Source organism: Mastomys coucha, unplaced genomic scaffold (assembly GCF_008632895.1).
Source record: "Mastomys coucha isolate ucsf_1 unplaced genomic scaffold, UCSF_Mcou_1 pScaffold22, whole genome shotgun sequence".
NCBI lineage: Eukaryota > Metazoa > Chordata > Mammalia > Rodentia > Muridae > Mastomys > Mastomys coucha.
This window is the reverse complement of record NW_022196905.1, coordinates 2,439,146-2,458,729: the sequence shown is the minus strand read 5'-3', so window position 1 is coordinate 2,458,729 and position 19,584 is coordinate 2,439,146. Positions and strand designations below refer to the sequence as shown.

At 37.1% G+C, this 19,584-nt stretch overlaps 1 protein-coding gene across 2 annotated transcripts in view; it reads left to right on the top strand.

Annotated features, from left to right (window-relative positions):
• Nucleotides 1–1,063: 1,063 nt before the first annotated feature.
• Nucleotides 1,064–19,584, top strand: part of Pnpt1 (polyribonucleotide nucleotidyltransferase 1) — a 34,882-nt gene continuing 16,361 nt past the window's right edge. Inside the window, exons 1-18 of one of the 2 annotated variants that reach the window (XM_031339857.1) lie at nt 1,064–1,284; nt 3,900–3,960; nt 4,681–4,755; nt 5,433–5,538; nt 6,335–6,384; nt 7,518–7,581; nt 7,680–7,727; nt 8,547–8,660; nt 8,807–8,993; nt 9,627–9,678; nt 10,313–10,370; nt 11,751–11,847; nt 12,195–12,297; nt 15,914–15,984; nt 16,921–16,957; nt 17,503–17,569; nt 17,649–17,738; nt 19,020–19,073. In XM_031339857.1, coding sequence (XP_031195717.1) covers nt 1,106–1,284; nt 3,900–3,960; nt 4,681–4,755; nt 5,433–5,538; nt 6,335–6,384; nt 7,518–7,581; nt 7,680–7,727; nt 8,547–8,660; nt 8,807–8,993; nt 9,627–9,678; nt 10,313–10,370; nt 11,751–11,847; nt 12,195–12,297; nt 15,914–15,984; nt 16,921–16,957; nt 17,503–17,569; nt 17,649–17,738; nt 19,020–19,073 — 1,513 coding nt within the window. In that variant the 5' untranslated portion in view covers nt 1,064–1,105. The remainder of the gene's footprint in view (nt 1,285–3,899; nt 3,961–4,680; nt 4,756–5,432; nt 5,539–6,334; nt 6,385–7,517; nt 7,582–7,679; nt 7,728–8,546; nt 8,661–8,806; nt 8,994–9,626; nt 9,679–10,312; nt 10,371–11,750; nt 11,848–12,194; nt 12,298–15,913; nt 15,985–16,920; nt 16,958–17,502; nt 17,570–17,648; nt 17,739–19,019; nt 19,074–19,584) is intronic. The other variant, XM_031339858.1, reaches the window with a different exon arrangement.

Here is a 19,584-nt window from a genome sequence, read left to right as displayed (position 1 = left end):
CCATGTGGTTGCTGGGAATTGAACTCAGGACCTTTGGAAGTACAGTCAGTGCTCTTAACCACTGAGCCATCTCTCCAGCCCTGTGAAGGTATTATTTTCATGCAGTTTAATTTCTGTCTCTGTGCTGACCTAAAACTGACTCGCATACACATACTGTGGGGGGAGCTCAGACTTCAGTGCTTTGATTTCCTTTTGAGTTTATAACTCAAAATTGCTACTATTCTAATTATTTTAGATTGAAACTAGGAAACATAGACTCCTTCCCATTTTAATATACCTCTCCAAAACTTACAACTGAATGAATGGCAAATTATTCAAGGGGTTCTCAAAAAAAAAAAAGAGTTCTTTCTTGGTTTTTGTTGTTTTGTTTTGTTTTGTTTTGCTTATGTTTGTGTTTAAGTGTATGTGAGTTTGCATGTGTGTGGATACACACGTGTGTACAGGTGACTGGGCGTGTGCTTGTGCGTGTGCGTGTGCGTGTGCGAGTGCGAGTGTGTGTGTGTGTGTGTGTGTGCGTGTGCGTGTGTGTGTACACGGTAGGAACGTGTGGAAGCCAGAGGTTGAAGTAAGGTGTCTTGCTTGATAGTGATCCACTTATTTTTTGAAGTAGGGTCCCTTGCTGAACCTGGAGCCCTCAGGAAAGTCTAACAGGCCAGAATGACTCATGGATTCATTATCAGTCTCTGAAGGCTGGAATTACAAGTGGCTGCCACTGGGTGCGAGGGAGAACTCTTCCCATGCCCTTCCATAGACACAAACCTAGATCTTTAGGTAAGAACCAAATAACTATGGGTTGTTCAGTATTTTTTTACTGTTACATGTATTTATTAAACGCGTTGTTTTAAGGCTTTTTTTTCCAACCTATACAGTTTTTTTTAAGGGAGTATTTATTTTTCACTGATAAGGGCGTGGGGGGGGGGGAGGTTGAAGCTGACTGAAAAAAATGCATTCTGGTTGTTTGACCCTCTCGCATCTTCGTAGAAAGCCGGCTAGTGTCGCTTTCCTGGCAGTTTCCAGGCTCCACGGAAACGAAACCGCGTCCGGCTCCGCCCATAGGCAGGCTGGCCAATGAGGCGCTGCCCGGGCGTTCCTTGCTCTGGGTGTCATGGCGGCCTGCAGGCAGTGCTGCTTGTGCCCGTGGCTCCGACCGCTGGGCTGCGGTCCCCTCGGTCCCTTTGGCCCCCTCGGCTGGCCCGGGCGGAATCGGGCACTCAGCTATTTGCAGGTGCGAGCCCTGTGGAGCGGCACCGGGTCCAGAGCGGTGACTGTGGACCTGGGACACAGGTGAGGAACGGTGTGAGTTCGCGGGTTTCACGCGGTGTCTTGTCCGGCTAGCCCTAGTAGCCAAATCCGCCAAGGTAGCAATCAAGCAGCCTAAGGCTCTTGTAACCTCTCTACTCCAAACCTAAGGTCGTGATTTCCTTTTCCGGATTTAAAGTCTGTCTCTGCGCCACCACCGCCCCCCCTTCCCCAAGCTGGCAGCTGCCTTTTGCCTCTATATCTTCCTCCTAGCCCTGCAGTGAACTTCTTGAGTCCTATTCTGCCTGTGCCCCTGACGTCCTTTCTATGTATTTTCCGAGATCTCGAGCTGCTCTGAAGTGGGAAACGTACCACTACCACCTCCAGGTAATGCATGGTCGGTCAGTGCCCCAGCTCCACTGATGGCCAGAACCAAGGCCAGTGTGAGCTGGAGTTGACCCTGTCATTTTACTGAATGCCAGACCTGTTTTACTGTAGTGAAGGTACAGTTCCATCCAACAGAAGGTCAAAAAGTAAATTTCTCAGTTAACAAGACACACGGGGGAGGTGGAGGCTGGGGAGGGGAATGAATGTTTTAAATAATAATTTTTTAAAAAAGCTATTCCCTGAAGCTCTACTTGGTGTGGCAAGCCGCTGCCCCGTTTCCTCCCTTGGCATCCGTTTACTCTTCCCATCACTGTGTTCTGCTTGTTCATTCTATCGGTCTTCTTATTTATGTTCATAGAGTATTTAGGTAGGCATTCACTCATGTGGTTTGGCATGTGGAAACTTCGGAACTCTTCCACTTATTCCCAAGTGCCCACTTCCAAACCCCAGATGCTACCTATGCAGTATAGGTCCGCTATGTATTTGGAGGTATTTTATACAATATAATATTGAAAAGTAAATAGTTATGAGGCAAAGTGAACAACAACAAAAAGAAAACACCATAAGTTTAATAGCTTTCTTGGAACAATCAAAATTATATGTACTCCCTCTACCCCCCAATTTTTTCTGGCTTTCTGCATTATCAGAACTCATTGAATAACATACTATATATCAGTTCTGTTGTTGCAATTTGCCGGGTACTTCAAATTTCCTTTGATATAAGCTGGCTGTTGACAAACATGGTTTCTTTTATTCCACCATCAATTACTAATACTAATTATACTAATACCAATATGCATTATACCTTGTACAGTAAATGTCTGCATATTTGTATAAATATGTCTGTAAATATAGTCATTGTAAACAGTGACTACAGAATTAAAGATGTTGGATAGTTCAAGGATTTGAAAGACTTCCTAGACTAGAGGCAAAGAGCTAAGACACATACTGAGAGACTACTGTTGTAGTCCCATTTGGAGAGCTGCTGGAAGCCCATAGGGCCAAGCCAGAGGGTAGAGCTCAGCTGAAGAGTTGAGGGTCAGAACTGGGTCCAGATGGATGGACATTGAGTATGAAGACCTACAACAGTTTGAGGGGCCCATGCCAACTAATAGGGACCAAATTCAGCTAAAGCCTTTGGGACAGGCAGTCTGCCTGTCAGTCCTTTGAAACACAGAAGGTGACCAAACAGCAGATCAAGGGCTTCATCACAATTGGTGTTGCTAGATGTCCTACAGGGTCCAGATGAGAATGTCGCTTCATTCATTGGTTGGCTGTGTTTAATGAGTTCTACCCTTTTAATATATCCATGTGTTCACATATATGTTCCTAATATATTTGATAAGTTTATAGGTCATACCTTTTTACTTTTAGAATTAGGTGAACATCCGTGCCTTGTGGGTGGTTCTAGACAGGAACATGACATACATCTTGCCTATGTATTTGGCCTTTTGACGAAATATCTAAAAAGATATTTTCTAGTCTGAGTTTATAGAGATTTGCTCCAACTGTTTTTGCCCCCAAGAGTTTTAATTTTCTTTTTGCTTTAAAAGGGTAGTAGAGTTTTTATTTTTTTACAGAGTATGTGACCATGACTGAAAAAGACTCTTTTTTTTTCCACCATTAAGTTGTCTTGATACCAGTGTTGAGCATGAAAGTCTTTATTGTTAAGGTTGTAAGCATTCAAAATGTTATTTATCAGAAGATAGTCTTTAATATTTTTAACTTAGCATACAAAACACTGTTATATATCAGAACATGAAAGTCTTTGTAGTCAATATTCAAAAGTTTGTACTTTTTCCAGAAAGTGATAGAGGAATTTTAAAATTATTTTAACAGGGAAGAGAAGAGTTTGTATGTTAGGTTTATATAGCAAACAAAGCAAGGGATGATGAGAGACTGAGCTGAGTCACAAGATGGAGTGAATAGTTCGGAATCAAGTTCTCTCCCTAACATATACTCCTTCTCCAGATGCGTCTTGGTTTCCATGTCTTTAAGCTGAGTCATAGGATGGGAGTTAGTAGTTAGGACTCCCGTTCTCTCCCTAACATGTTCCTTCTCCAGATGCATCTTTTACCTTGGCTCCCGTGTCTTTAAGCTGCACTGAATTCTCTTATGCTTTTGATGATCATAATTCCTACTTACTTATGCTTTTTTTTCCCCTGATGATTGGGAGCTTTTCATTCTTTTTTTCCCCTAGATTCTCCAACTATTTTTACATAGCAAAAACTTGTACTGGTGTCATTTTATATTAAATTTTTCTTTTTAAACAGAAAATTAGAAATATCCTCTGGGAAACTGGCAAGATTTGCTGATGGCTGTGCTGTGGTACAGGTAGGAAACCAGTCTTTTGCTTTAATCATGGTGACTGGGTATCTTTGTAGCATCATAAGTCATTGTGGTATTGGGAACTCGTTCAGATACTACTAAGGGTATTTCTAGTGTCAGAACACACTAGGCCGTCAAAGTCAATGTTGTGTATATTAAATGATCCTTAAGTTCTCTTCCAAACTGTGGGCTGTATTGTAGTCTGTTAATAAAATCCATTATGCTTTTCTAGAAAAAGTGTTCTCACTATTCTTTTCATTGTAATTCTTGGAAATTTTTCTTTATAGTAAACTTCTTCTTAACGAGTAAAAAATATTCAGTCAGTTGATGTGACTAAGCTGTTAGCCATTTCTTCATGTAAAAACAGCAGTGAATATTCTAATACTGACCTTGGTCAGATAGAAAGGGTCACAATTGGACTAGTTGTGATCACATGAAATAAGAGATCTTTTGTTGAACCAAGCTTGCTGGTGCAAGAATTTAAACCCATTGTCCTGGACCTCTATTGGTAGAAGTAAGTAGATCTCTGTGAGTTTGAGGTCAACATAGTGAATTCCAGGCCAACCAGGACTGCATAATGAGATATTTTTCAGAGAGACAGACAGACAGACAGACAGACCTCCTCCATTGAGTTTATTTGGAATGGGGATTCATTCCATTACTATTTACACATTAATGTCTGATTTCAAAAAAATTTACTGGTATTTTTGTATATCTTCAATCAAGTCAGGTGATACTGCAGTAATGGTCACAGCAGTCAGCAAAACAAAACCTTCACCTTCCCAATTCATGCCACTGGTGGTAAGTGTTCGCTTATTTATATGAGCCTCTAGGATAGTATATATGTAGAATTTGTACTACCATGTTCAAGTGTCTGAAGTTAAAATTAAAGTATATGAGAAAGGAAGGTCCTTAGTGTTTGAGCCTGCATGTCAACTAAGAGAATGACGCGATGGCTAGGAGTGAGCTTACTTCAGAACATCCAGCTTGATGATTCGGTGGGAGTACAGGAGTACTTTGGTGTGAAGGAAGCAATTAATTCATTGTTTTTGTGAGTGTTCTTCCAGTTTGGGGCTGCTATTATATGTTAAGAATTCATTAGGATGTTTGTGTCTTTCTAATATGATAAGCAGAAGGCAATTATGTCTCACAGAGCTGATGCACAGAAAGCAGGGGAAGGGGCACTATTGACTTGGTTAAGGTAAGCAACTGTAGGAAGTCGTGAGACTAGGCAGTCATCTGACTGACTGTTAAGTGAAGGGCTTTTTTAAATTAGTTGCTTGAAGTACTCTATATACTTTTCTTCCTATGAGGGTTTCAAGAGAATGCTAAAAGCAAATAAAATATTATCTACTTGCAGTCTAGAATATATTGTTAGCAACCTCAGGAAAATTAATACTTATATAGCAGTTCTTGGGATATACTTTGTTACTCAAAAAAGGAATTGTGTTAACTTTAATTCTTCTTTGCTACTTCAGGTGGACTATAGACAGAAGGCTGCTGCAGCAGGCAGAATCCCCACAAACTACCTTAGAAGAGAGATTGGCTCTTCTGACAAAGAGATTCTTACAAGTCGAGTAATAGGTAAGCTCTTGGCAGAGGTTGCCCCCTCACTTCTCTCTGCTCTACAGTCTGCTCAGCTACCTTTCATTGTATGATTGTTACCAGATATTATTTACTATCTGTTCCCTCACTCAAATGTATGCTTCACGAGAGGGAAAAACTTGTTTTGTCACTGCCAACTCCCAATACCTAGGATAGCCTGGTGAAGAGGCAGTCAGTAAACACTGGCTAAATGAATCTATAGAATGGGAATTCCATGCCATGCCTGTTCTGTTGTTTATTCTTTGCGGTTTTTCATTTTTATGTTCAACTTAGTAGCTCCTGAAAGTATTGTATTTATCAACTATTGAAGTGTATCTATCATCTGCTAAGTCTTTTTTGTGAAAGAAGAGGCACATGAGGAGGAGGAGGAAGAGGAGAGGGTGGTGGTGGTGAAGAAACCCAGAGCTATGTAGTGCTAAGTTATATCACCAGCCAATCTTTCAAGTCTTTGACATCTGCAAATACTGTAGCATCATTTGTAGTTTATAGCTTTTCCTATCCAATAATTGCTAGCTTATATATATTTACATGTCTTCCTCAGTCACAGTAAACCAAAGAAATATGTTCTTTCTGTCTGCTGTTAGTCTTCAGTCTTTTCCGTGACTTTGTTTTAGGTAGTGGTCTATATTAATGAAAGTATGATCGATGTTTTTTTTGACACCTGGTCTTTTGTTTGTGTCTGTGACATACTCAGCAGCTACCTTATTATCTCAGTAGGCTGTGTTCTAAAGCAGCTCTGCCAGGGCCATTTGATATCTTTGTCTTGTTTTGACAGATCGGTCAATTCGACCTCTCTTTCCAGCTGGCTATTTTTATGATACTCAGGTAAGTGCTGCTTTGTTTGTTACCAGATATTATATTTTTTACATCATTTAAGTTTTATAATTCTTTCCAGAGAGAGCCTTATAAAGAATTCAGATCGTCTTATGCATTCTATTTTAAGTCATTTTAAAAAGCAGTACTTTGAAAAACCATGTGATTGGTATCATTTTGAGCTGACACCTGAATTATGAATAGGAGTGACCGTTGGGAACACTTTAGGAAGTTTGAAGTTTAGATGAGAATCTAAAAAGCCCTGCATTAAGAAATAAATGAGTGTACATAAAAGATGGTTAGTGTGAGAGTCGTGAGTAGCCAGATTAGGGGTCTTCTCTTTGTAGGTCAGTTTATAGTAGTCCACTAAGATAGTTAACATAACTAATAATTTTGATTTGGTAAACAAGACCTAAATTTCTATAGCTCGGGCTGGCTTTGAACTCTGCCTACCCTAGGCTAGCCTCAAACACATGGCAGTCTGTCTGCCTTTGTCTTCCAAGTGCTGAGATTACAGCAGTGAGCCATCATGACCAGCTTATCACAACTAATTTTTATAACATGTTTATTTCTAGGCCACCTAAACTTCTGTGGTGATCATATGTTTTAGTTAGGCATACTTAGGTAACCATTTTACTTAACTGCACCAAGTAAGTGCATCTTTGAGAAGATATCAGAGCCTCAAGGAAATTGTTCTTTAAGAATTTAGCGTAGGTACATCTTTGCAATGTGAACTGATAATAATACAAATACATAGCTGACATTTACAGGATTCTTGCAGCATACCACATGTTTAGTTCTCACGTAAGCCCCTTAGGAAGATGCTATATTTTTTTCTCTAAAGGTGAAGAAACAGAGCCAGGGCTTGGTAGTAAAAGCCCTGGATTCAACAATACCTGGTAGCGTCACATACTATATACCCTTAAAAAAAAAAAAACAAAAAAGGAGGAAACTCAAGTTTTAAATGCCTAGTTTTAAATGGCTATTATTTAGTTAAATGATAGCCAACTCTAAAGGATTTGAATAGTGGATATTGAGCTCATAGGTATTATATTTTAAGTTGCCAATTTAAATTATAATCTTGCAACATAAAGGGCTTTTTGTTGTTGTTGTCTAAATGTCAAATTTGTTTCCTTTACTGCCAGGTTCTCTGTAATCTGCTAGCAGTAGATGGCATCAATGAACCTGATGTCCTAGCAGTTAATGGTGGTAGGTGTAACACCGACTAAAATGATCACTGCTGTTTTTTTTTTTTAAAAGCAATGAGATATTGTAATTTCAGTTTTTTTTTCTTCTCCTTCTTAAAGCTTCTGTAGCCCTCTCCTTATCAGATATCCCTTGGAATGGACCTGTTGGTAAGTTATGGTTTAAAAGTATGAAGCACTGTTCTTTCAGTAACAATGAACATGTTATTGGTGCTGATTTATTACTTCTAAGATTTCTTGTAGGTCTTTCAGTCATTTTCATCCTTTGGGTTTTGTTACCAGTAATCCTGTTACAATGTTATTGATTTTATAGCTCTAGATTTCTTGCTCCAGTTCTATCTTTTCATTCTTTACAGTCAGGAATTACCAGAGTACATACTTTTTCAAGATAAAACAAACATGTTTGTAACTTATAACTCTTGTAAGTTGTAGCCATATAGTCTGCAAATGATTGTCGTTTGTAATTATGAAGTGTGCTCAGTGTTAGCAATCGGGTTAAGCACTGAGGGAAAAGGCCATCTGAGTACTAGCAATAGAAAGCTTAAAGAGACTCTTGCTTTCAGCATGGATAAGGGAAAGAGACTTGTATTTATTTACAAACAGTACTATTGTAATGACATAGACAAGGAGCTTAGAAAATGATACAGAAGGGCAGCTCTACAGAGTAGCCAGTGTGTAAGTGTAATATTGGTGGGAGGCGTACAGCATTTGCTTCGGGCAGAACAGTCTGGATATATAGGAGAGCAAGAGCATAATCAAACAGGTGTGCAAGTGGTTGCCATGAGTGATTCAGAGCATCCTCCTGGGCCCACAAAGTAGGGTGGGATGGGGTGTCTGCTGGACCTTAACTTAACCATGGGAGAAGTAGACATTCTTTTGTCAGAAAGACAGTGGTTTGAAGCCAGAATTAGAATAATACTGTGGATGCTGCAAGTTTTAAACAGCTGCCAACATTTTAATATGTTTTAGGGGCAGTACGAATAGGAATGATCGATGGAGAATGTGTCGTTAACCCAACAAGGAAAGAAATGTCTTCTAGCACTTTAAATTTAGTAGTTGCCGGAGCACCTAAAAGCCAAATTGGTAAATAACTGAAATCTATTCATTCTGGATTTTACTTACAAGTTGTACTTTCTTCTTTTGTTATTTGTCTTTGTTTTTCATTTAAAAAATACTATATTGGTGAAAGATTCTAAAACAATAACCATCCTCTTACTTTCTCTAACTAGTTATGTTGGAAGCCTCTGCAGAAAACATTCTACAGCAAGACTTTTGCCATGCCATCAAAGTTGGGGTGAAGTATACACAGCAGATAATTCAGGGCATCCAGCAGTTGGTAAAAGAAATCGGTGTTGCCAAGAGGACACCCCAGAAGATATTTACTCCTTCTGCAGAGATCGTGAAATACACGCATACGTAAGAACACCTGTGCAGATGGCGCAGTCACTGGGTTCCAGTTCCTCTAAGGCACTGCACTGGGTATTGCTTCACATGCAGTGCTTTCCTGCTTTAAGTCATTATCAGAAATACCTATCTGATTCTTAAAGGAAGGTAAAGGCCAGTTACAGCACAAACCCAGTCCAAGATAAAAGTTTAAATGAAGAGATGTCAGTTGTTTAAAAATCGGACATCCTTTATCTCTCCATGTCCAGAGAAAAGAGAATAAAACATGGTATTGAATATCTAGGAAATGGTTGGATTTCTCATAAAGAAATGAGTTTGAACCCACCTTATACCCAGTGCTTAGAAGGTGTCTAGCAATGCTTAGAACAAACGGAGGCACTGAGCAAATATGAGTGAATCTAAGTTGGAATTAAATGAGCAGTGCAGAGGAAGAGGAGCGTAGAGCCATGTGGCTGATTTGCCAGGAAGGTGGAAAGGAATCTGTTCTGTGTAATATTAAGCACAGTAGTACTGACATGCAACAACATTTGATTCTTGTGAAGTGCTTATTATTTAATTTGTAGTTCACTGCTATTTAATATGTTTGAGTTATAAAAGCTCATACTTCAAATATTGTCTTGCTAACATTTATTTTATCCTTAATAGACTTGCCATGGAGAAACTCTATGCAGTTTTTACAGATTATGAACATGATAAAGTAGGTATACCTTAGGTTTTGTGTTAAGATTACTTTTGCTGTAGCTCACACAATTTTGTTTGTGCCTTTAGTCCTGTGGGTGGGGGAGGATGTTGGATGGGAGAGGGATGGGGTTGGGGGGATAGAGTGAAGAACTTGGGGAGTAGGAACCAGAAAGGGAGGCAACTTTTAGAATGTAAATAAAATAATTTAATAAAGATTTAAAAAATAAAGATAAATATCACTGTGAAAAACAAACAAACCTACCTCTCTGGCCATGCCTGGGGATCTGGCTCAGTGGTAGATCAGTTGTCCAGCATTCATGAAGCCCAGTGGTAGATTAGCAACACTGCAGTAAATAAATAAATCTCTAACAAAATGCTGAATAAAGCAATTCTCTTTTGAGAGCTCACACTCGCATTCACATATGTATCTTTCTTTCTTTCCAATGCCTTTCTTCTTCTTAGCCCTAATCTCTTACCTCCAACTAGATTTTTCATTATAAAACTAAGTCAAAGCCTACTTGTTTGCTATTCTTCTGTTAATATACATTTTAAGGAAATGTGCAAATACATATTTGAATTAACTAAATCAGGTTTTAATCTTTCAGGAATGTGAATGTCATGTTTATATTCTAATGTCAATGATGTTTTAGGTTTCCAGGGATGAAGCTGTTAACAAGATAAGATTAGATACAGAGGAACATCTAAAGGGTAAATTCTATTTTCATTTTTAAAAATGTTAAAAGAAAGACATAGATTTGTTTTTTAAAAACACATAGATTTGTTTTCAAATTTCAGTGGTAAGAACTTGAAAAACTCAGTTATTCTCAGAGTTCCTCAGATTTATCTTAAATTTGTTACATTACATCATAAAGTGACTGTCACATTATCTTCTAGAAATATAGTTAACACTTTGCTTGAGTCGGCACCTAGGAAATAATGAATATAAAAATGTTCCTTTCTCATTTACATCAGGATCTTAAGGTGCTAGTCCTGTAGCCTGTCATTTGAAAATTTAAAAATACTCTTTAAAATTCTTGAGTCAAAAATGAAAAAGCAACCAGGCATTGTGGCGCATACACTTTTAATCCCAACACCCAGGAGGGTCTGTTACTTCCAGGTCAGCCTGGTCTACATTTCAGGATAGCCAGGGTTATGTAGAGAGACCCTATCTCAAAACTCAAGAAAAAAATCCCAATGGTTAAGGATATAGCTCAGTGGTAGAGTGTTTTGTCCACCAAGCATGAGGCCTATGTACAATCTCCAATACTAAAAACAAAAACCATTTACAAGAAATTTTGAGTCTTGTCATCTGTGAGATTATAATGCCAATAATACCTCGCTTATGGAGAGTAAATGAGTAAGTCATATAATCTGTACCTGCTACATACACAGTCATCATTCAGCATGATGCTATGTTGTTATTAACACTGTCTGGAATCAGCCGGGCAGTGGTGGTGCACACCTTTAATTACATCACTTGGGAGGCAGAGGCAGGTGGATTTCTGAGTTCGAGGCCAGCCTGGTCTACAGAGTGAGTTCCAGAACAGCCAGGGCTACACAGAGAAACCCTGTCTCGAAGAAAACATTGTCTGGAATCATGAGGGGTAGATTGTCAGCGTAACCACACACAGTCGCTAAGCAGAGTATCTTACTCTATAATTCTTGTAACAACTTGAGTATGAGGAAAGCTTGACGTGCAGTTCTTGTTAATTTTTCCACCAACAGTAAAGTTCCCTCTTGTGGGAAGGTTTATCAGATTTTAAAATAAAAATTCTTTTGCTGCATTTAATGCCATTACCTGTAATTATCTCTAAAGTAGCTTAGGGTTTGTTCTATCCCTTTTACCAAGAGCTTATTGAACAAGCTTGGAATCCTGAGTTTGATATATTTTTTAAACAAACAAAAACAGCAAACCAAATTCCTATAACTGGCTTAAGAGCATATAATTTAGATGCTTTGTCTGAGGACTAAATGCTTGACTGTCTCCACTGGCTTATCTGCACAATACTTGATTTGATGCTGTGAACATTGGAGAACTTATCTTCCAAAAAGATAAAGCCCTTGTTTTAATTTGTCTCTTTTCTGTAGAAAAATTTCCAGAGGTTGACCAATTTGAAATAATAGAATCCTTCAACGTTGTTGCAAAGGAGGTTTTCAGAAGTATTATTTTGAATGAATACAAAAGGTAAATATATCTTCCTATGGTCGAATTGAAGCATCTGCAAGATGCCTTGAAAGTAGCAGTGTGCTTTAAGGAAGGGACTGGTTTCAATTGAAGAGTAAGGAATAATTTTATAAATGAGCACCTATTGGCACCTATGGATTTGTGTGGCTGTGGCTATCTCTCGTAACATATAAATTACACACCTCCAGACACGGATTCAATGGGACATAGAGTGGAAACCAAGTATTTATATTAGTATTAAAGATTCGAACAAGTTACTGTAGGCAGCTGGTGTTTAGAAATTAATGGTAGAGATAAAGAGATTTAATTTTTCTGACTTCACATATGGTTTTATTGCTTTATTCCAGGTGTGATGGACGAGATCTGACTTCACTTAGGAATATAAGTTGTGAGGTAGATATGTTTAAAACACTTCATGGATCAGCATTATTTCAGAGAGGACAAACACAGGTAGTAAATATTAGAAAGCTATTTGTTTAATTATTTCCACTATGTAGATGCTGTAAATTTGTGTGTGTGTGTGTGTGTGTGTGTGTGTGTGTGTGTGTGTGTGTGTCTGTCTGTCTGTCTGTCTGTCTGTCCCCATATTTGAAATCAGGGAATCTCTTGTTTACAGCAATATTTGACAGGAAAGCTAGCCTGTAAGTTTGTGGTGATTCTGTTGTGTCTGTCCCCATCTCTCCATAGATGCACCAGAAGTATGGATGCACACCACTGTGCCCCCTCTCTCTCCATAGGTACATCAGATATAGATCCGTACCACTGTGCCCAACTTGCCTTATTTATTTTTTTTTTTTGAGACAGGGTATAAGTGATGTGTTGTGTTAAGATGGTTATCACTATGTAACCCAAGCTGGTCTGGAACTCATGAACTGCCTGCCTTTGAGTTCTGAATGCCCAGAGTATCAGCATGCATCACTATGCAAAGCCTTAATGTGTTTATTAATATAATTTAAATACTGTTAAGGCATAATTTAATACAGTAAAGTATATAGTTTAACATGTATGGAATTTTTGTATGTATTTTTTGTTGTTTTATTCTTGGAGTCCCACTGTGTAGTTCAGGCTGGCTTGGAGCTCTCTGCAGCACAGGCTGGATTCACACTTGTTCTCCTCCTACCTCATTAGCTTGAGTGCACTGCTTAACCTGATGCCTAAAATGTATGATTTGATGTGTTTAAATTTATACACCTGGAAAACATTTGCCATAATTAAAAAAACATCATATTGGTACAGGGCCATAGCTCAGTGCTAGGGACACTACCTGGCATGTCAGAAGCCCTGGATTCAATCCCCTGCACCACAAAAAGAAAGCTCACAAACATAATAAACCTCCAGTCAGCTCCTATATCCTTATGTCTTTGTAGCTCCTTCTTCCTGACATCTCTCTCCAGGAAACGGCTTTTGTTTCTATAAGTTCTTTTCATTTTCCAGGACTGTTGGGTATTTTAATTTTTATTTTAATATTAAAAGCATCAAGTTACTTATTCTCCTTGTTTTAGGGTATATTGTCATTGTTCATCTATTCATGACTCTTGTTTGTTTTCTACGTTTCTACATTACTGCAAACTTGTCATACTCTTTTTCTTTCTGTAGATACCTGATCTGTGGTATTTACATTGGTTCCAGTATCCATTGGCTAATTTACCTCTGTGTATACCCACTGTTTCTGTACAGTATAATGCTTTATGCCTCTTTTTCTTACGTTAATCTCTACTTAATTTTTCTAACCTGTAAGTACAAAGTTGTATCTTGTTGCTTTAGCTTGTATTTCCCCGCTTCCTAGTGAGAATCTCCTTGGATCACTGTGTGAACCACAGCTAGGAAGGGCTGTACACCTTTATTTTTATGTAGGTCATTTCTCCTAGTGTTGGGTGACTTGAGGCACTAGTTCAAGAGAATTTTTGTCTTTCTGTCCAGATTTCTTGATCAGCATTTGTGTTTATTTTCTCTATTTTTAACATTGTTTATATTACTGTACCTGCTATTTTATAATAATTTCTTAGAAATTTTAGATATTAATCCTTTTCAGTAACAAACACCAGTTTATACACATGACTTCATCTTTATCTGCATTTGAACTTTGTTATATTAGCCTCTGAAATCTTGAGTTCTGATGTGGTTAGTCCATCTCTTTTTTACTTTTTATTGAGCATCACTCCTTATTACTAGAGTCAGAAAGGTGGGTACCTATTACTTTCTTTCTGTTAGCTTGCTAGTATTAACTGTTAGATTTGGACAATTAATATATCTTGGAACACATTCCTGTATATGATATGTAGTGAAACTAATTCACTAATCATTTTCCCACTAATTTTTGATAATAATTTCTATTTATAATTTATAAATACATCTTTAAACAATACTCCCTTCATTGTTTTGTGGATTTTTTTCTGGGCCAGTATCATTTTCATTATTAAGTGTTCAGAGTGCATCTTAATGTCTATGACGTACATCTTCTCTGTATATATACCCTTCTCCACAAAACTGATTTAGCTTTTCATGGTATATTGGTTTCTTCATTTGAATGTTAGGAGTATGTCAGTTCTTAATTGGTATTTCACTGAATTAAATATATTCACTTGAGAAAGAAATGGTATTCTTACAATTTGAATTAGTGCTTACAGTGAATATAGTGTCTCTCACCATTGACTCATTTCCTCTTGTGCCTTTCAATGAAGCATTAAAAATGTCATGAGATGTTCAGGATACTTTTGTCACCTCTTCTCACAGTCTCTCCCTTTTAACTAGAGTGCATGGTCTATTTATGCTTAATTTAATGACTAAATGGTTGTGTGTTGGAGGGGCAGTTGCTTTTGTGGGTTTGGGGTTTTTTGTTGTTTTTGTTGTTTGTTTGGTTTTGAGCACTTGAAGATGATGTGGTGTTTCTTGTTTTCATTTTTTTATCTGATAAGGAATCATTTAAGTCATTCCCTATGTACTATTGTTTTTATGCAAGTGATGTCAGATGTCTTTGGATTTCAGCATATAACTCTGAAAATGGTGATTTCCTTGGAATATATCATATTTAGAATTTCAAACTTGAATCATAAATGTGTCTTTTTATCAAGCTTGAGAATTTTCAGCCAATTTTCTTTCAACTTTTCCTCAATCTTCTTTCCTGGATATGTCAGTCCCTTTCATATTCTCTTACAGGACCATGTGAATATGTTCCCTTCAGAGTGGGTGACTCCATTTCCCAATTCTTTTCAAATTCCTCTTCCTTTAGTCCCACGCTTAAGATCAAACCCAGCCAATATTAATAATTAAGTGCTCTGCCAATGAGCTTCCTCTGATCTGGATAATTTATATTTCTGTCTTTTTCTGACTTGTGTCATTGTTCAGTGTCCTCAGTTATAAGTCTATAGCTAAAGAAATCTTTGTTAATCTTGACTTTGGTTAAGGATCATTCTCTTCCACTCCTTGCCTTTCTTCTTGAGAATGTTGCCTGGTTGCTGCTGATGCTAAACCTTGTGAATGATGCAGTGCTGAATCTCTAGGCTGTGTTTTAAGTCTAAAAAGATTACTCTTTTTTATACAGGAAAGTTTTTGTTTTGTTTTGTTTTATGAAAATGTGAGGAAGCTCTTTTATGGAATTAACATTGTTACTCTTCTTTCCTCTCTCTCCCCCTCAGTACTACTAGTGAGATGTACTGAGGCCTTTTGGATTATTGAGATTTACAATCAGCTTTAGTATTTCAGAGTGAATGTATATTTACTGTAACAACTGCCATGGCTAGCACTGTGTAATATGTATTTATATATTACACTTTTTTAAAAAAGAAGAGGTAAATAAGTTTACCAGGCATTTTAAGTTTTGGCTGGAAGTGTAGCTCTGTAGTAAAGCACATGCTTAGTATTCAAGGCCCTTGGATCAATCCCCAACACACATACACACACACCAGAACAATGAAAAAAAACAACCAATTACCAAATGAACAGACCAACAAACATACATACATATATACATACATACATACATACATACATATTTCCTTTTGGTTTTAATCTTTACTGTTAGTATTATAAAGCTTAAAGATAATTTTTTTCTCTTTTTTTTTTTTAGGTACTCTGTACTGTTACATTTGATTCATTAGAATCCAGTATTAAGTCAGATCAAATTATAACAGCTATAAAGTAAGTTATATTTTTGTTATATTTCATGTTCTCTCACTAAATAGTCTTTTTTTGTGTGTCGTGGTTTCTAGCATCAGTAGCAAACTCTTAAAGGGCATTGCTATTCTGTGTGTTTCTTCTTTTGAGGTAAGGCCTCACTGTGTGGCTAGGCTAGCCTCTAGTTTGTAGAGTGCTGGAATTAGAAGTGTAAGCTATCATAACTGACTTCATTACTACTTTTATAGCCTATATAGTACACTTCATTTTTCTGTTTACACTTTGGATTACAGAGAATGCTTTTCTGTTGGTAAACCATATTTTCTTCTAAACTGCTAATTTTGTTTAAAATACCCCCATTTTGTTATGTATGTAACAAATTAACAGTTCAGGGACTGGGGATGTATATAGCTCAGTTGGTAGTGCTGCCTAACATATAAAAGATCCTGAATTCAGTCTCCATCACCACCTAAATCGATCTTAGCAGTATACACCTGCAGTTACAGCACTGAGAAGATGCTGTACAGCAGGAATATCAGTAGCCTAAGCCATCCTTGACTACATAGCGAATTGGAGGACAGCCCCGATACATGAGACCCTGTCTCTAAAAAGCAACAACAAAAGACCTTTTTCAGGGGGTGGGGAGTAGGAAAATTGTTTTCCTCAATTTCACTTGTAAGTCCCAGCTGTTGGAAGACATCTGTAAGTTTCTCATGGGACTGAAGCAGGAGTACTACCTAAGTGAGGGGTTTGAAACCAACCTGGACAGCATATAAAGAGACTACCTCAAAAACAAAAAAAAAAATTCCCATTCACCCTCTCTTCTTAAACTTTTGTGTTTCCAATCAACTTATTAATACTCGACTATTTTTCTAAAATCATAATAAATCATTTTTAGTGTTTTATAGAAGTAAGTTTGTTTATGCCCTTATAATGGTTTTAATATTCCTTTTCTTGTAGTGGGGTAAAAGATAAAAATTTCATGCTACACTATGAGGTAAGATGAAATTTTCTCCCTGACATTTTTATTGTGGAAATGTTCTAGGACAGCAAAATCAAAAGAACTTGATAGTTTATCTCTGTGTCCCTAGCATTTAATGTGTCCGTTAACATTTTATTATGTATCTGTGACATATCAGCTCTAACTCCAGATCCAATACCTTCTGGCTTCCACATACACCAGCCACACATTTACATAGACACACATACAGGCAAAACTCTTATACAAATAAAATAAAAATAAATGTTTAAGTGAAATAAATTTTCATAACCTTTCCTACCCTCTAATCCACTTACACAATACAAATAGCTATTTTTACTAATATGATATATACTTTGGATTTTTTCAATCACCTACCAAATAAATGCATATGTAGATAGATTATAGACAGATGGGCAGACTGATAGACATATAGACAGATAGATAATATACTTTTTTAGAATCAAAGTGGGGTTCTATTATACTGTAATTTGTTTTATTGTTTTGCTAATGTATCTGAGGCCTTTCCATGTTACTAACGTGTGTATGTGTTTGTTTTCAAGTTCCCTCCTTATGCAACCAATGAAACTGGCAAAGTTACTGGTGTAAATCGAAGAGAACTTGGACATGGTGAGTACAATTCTAAGCTTGTGTTATAGTCTTAGAGAGACTTAGTGAGTTTTGCTTACTATTTCCTGTTCTGATTCAGGTGCTCTTGCCGAGAAAGCTCTGTGTCCTGTTATTCCCAAAGATTTTCCTTTCACCATAAGAGTTACATCTGAAGTCCTCGAATCAAATGGTATGATACTGCAATATTTCTTTCCTAGTAGGAAAGACTAGATTCCCTGATGCAGTCTTAACTTTTCTAAGGTTATGTTATGTCATGTTTACTACCAGAGTCTCAAGTCTTCTGCAGGAAAAAATGTTAAGTTGATCTGTTCTTAGCTAGTAAGTTATTTTGAAAGCACTCTAAAGCAAGCATTTCTCTTTTTGCATGTATTATAATATATCTAATTTTGGTTACTATTTATTTTTTACAAACAAGCAACAGAAAGTGAACACCAAGAGAGAAACAGAACTAATAAGTCAATATTAAATAAAATAAATTAGTTCATGAGTCAAGACTAGGTTTTATCACTGAGACAGAATGGGCACAGAGTTCTTCAGTGTCTAGCAGTCATATCAGGTAGTCACAAATTTTAAAGCAACACATTAAAGTAGCTCAGAATCTAAACTGAAGACTTTTCTGTTCTCTACTAATTAGGATTGAACTTCTGGTCCAATGAGAGTTGGGTTCCTGTATTTGTACCTTCTGATTCAGACAACAGAAATATTTCTAGGCCTTTTGAGGGTTTCATGGATTCAGAATCTCTGCAGCAAAACTTCACAATAAAATTCTTTGTAATAATGGGAATCCTGTACATTAGTGGAGAAAATAAACTTACTTCAGAGAAAATAAACTTATATTTCAATTAATTTAAATAACTACTTGTTGGCTAGTGGTTACCATATTATTCTCTGTAGCCTTGCCCTTTGTAACTTAAGAGAGATTGACTTAATGCTTTTATATCTTTATTTATTTGTTTATATATTGGTATATATTGTTTATATATTGGTAAGTGCTGGGTTTGCAAGTAACAGAAACTTACATGTACAGACACACAGAAGGCAGGGGAGAAAATCAGATGTCCTACTCTATCAGTCTGCCTTGTTCCTGTGATACAGGGTTTCTCACTGAACCTAGAGCTAGGCTGGCAGCCACAAGCCACAGTAATCCTCCTGCCTCTACACCTTGTGACACTTGGGGATGCAAGTGTACATTTGGCCACACACGCAGCTTTTTTTTTTCTTTTTTAAATGGTTGCTAAGAATTCAAACTCAAGTTCTCATACTTGCACAGCATGGACTTTTACCCACTTAGTTATCTCCCAGCCCATCAAGTGAATTTACAAAGAAGGAAGGAAAGACTACTGGTATGTTCAAGTATAACATTTATAAGGAAATAAGCAACACTAGTGTTAAGAAATTAATATTTTACAATACAAGTGGTTCTTCTTTTTTATTTTTCCCTTCCCAATAGGGTCATCTTCTATGGCATCTGCATGTGGTGGAAGTTTGGCATTAATGGATGCAGGTATAGAATTATGTCTCAAAACTATTAGTATTTTACATATATATTTCATTAGTACAGAATATAAGATTTGTTTAGATTGGATTTAATAAAAGTCAAAATTGTAGAACAGATACAATATAATTACATTAGAAAGATATTAATTGAAGTTCTTATTTTTAGCTAAAAGACACTGGAAATTTATAATACACTGAAAATTATAAATACTTGCCTCGGTGACCCAATACACTTTCTCACGTCCCAAAAGTGGAGACTTCCAGAATTGATTCTAGTCAATAAAGCAGTTTCAGTTAGTAAACAAAAGCATTCGAATCCATGAGAGAGAGTAACCATGTAGTGTCTGAATCAGTTTATAGTAGCCACTATATTGGAGAGAGTAGCACTTTAAAAGTATCCACAGAATCGTATAAGAAGGTAAACTGAAAGTATTTTGATGCATCCTCCGAGTTTGTGTCACGAAAAGAGAAAGAGTTCACATTTTAGGCATTCAAGAACTGTTTCTGGTAGTTACAGT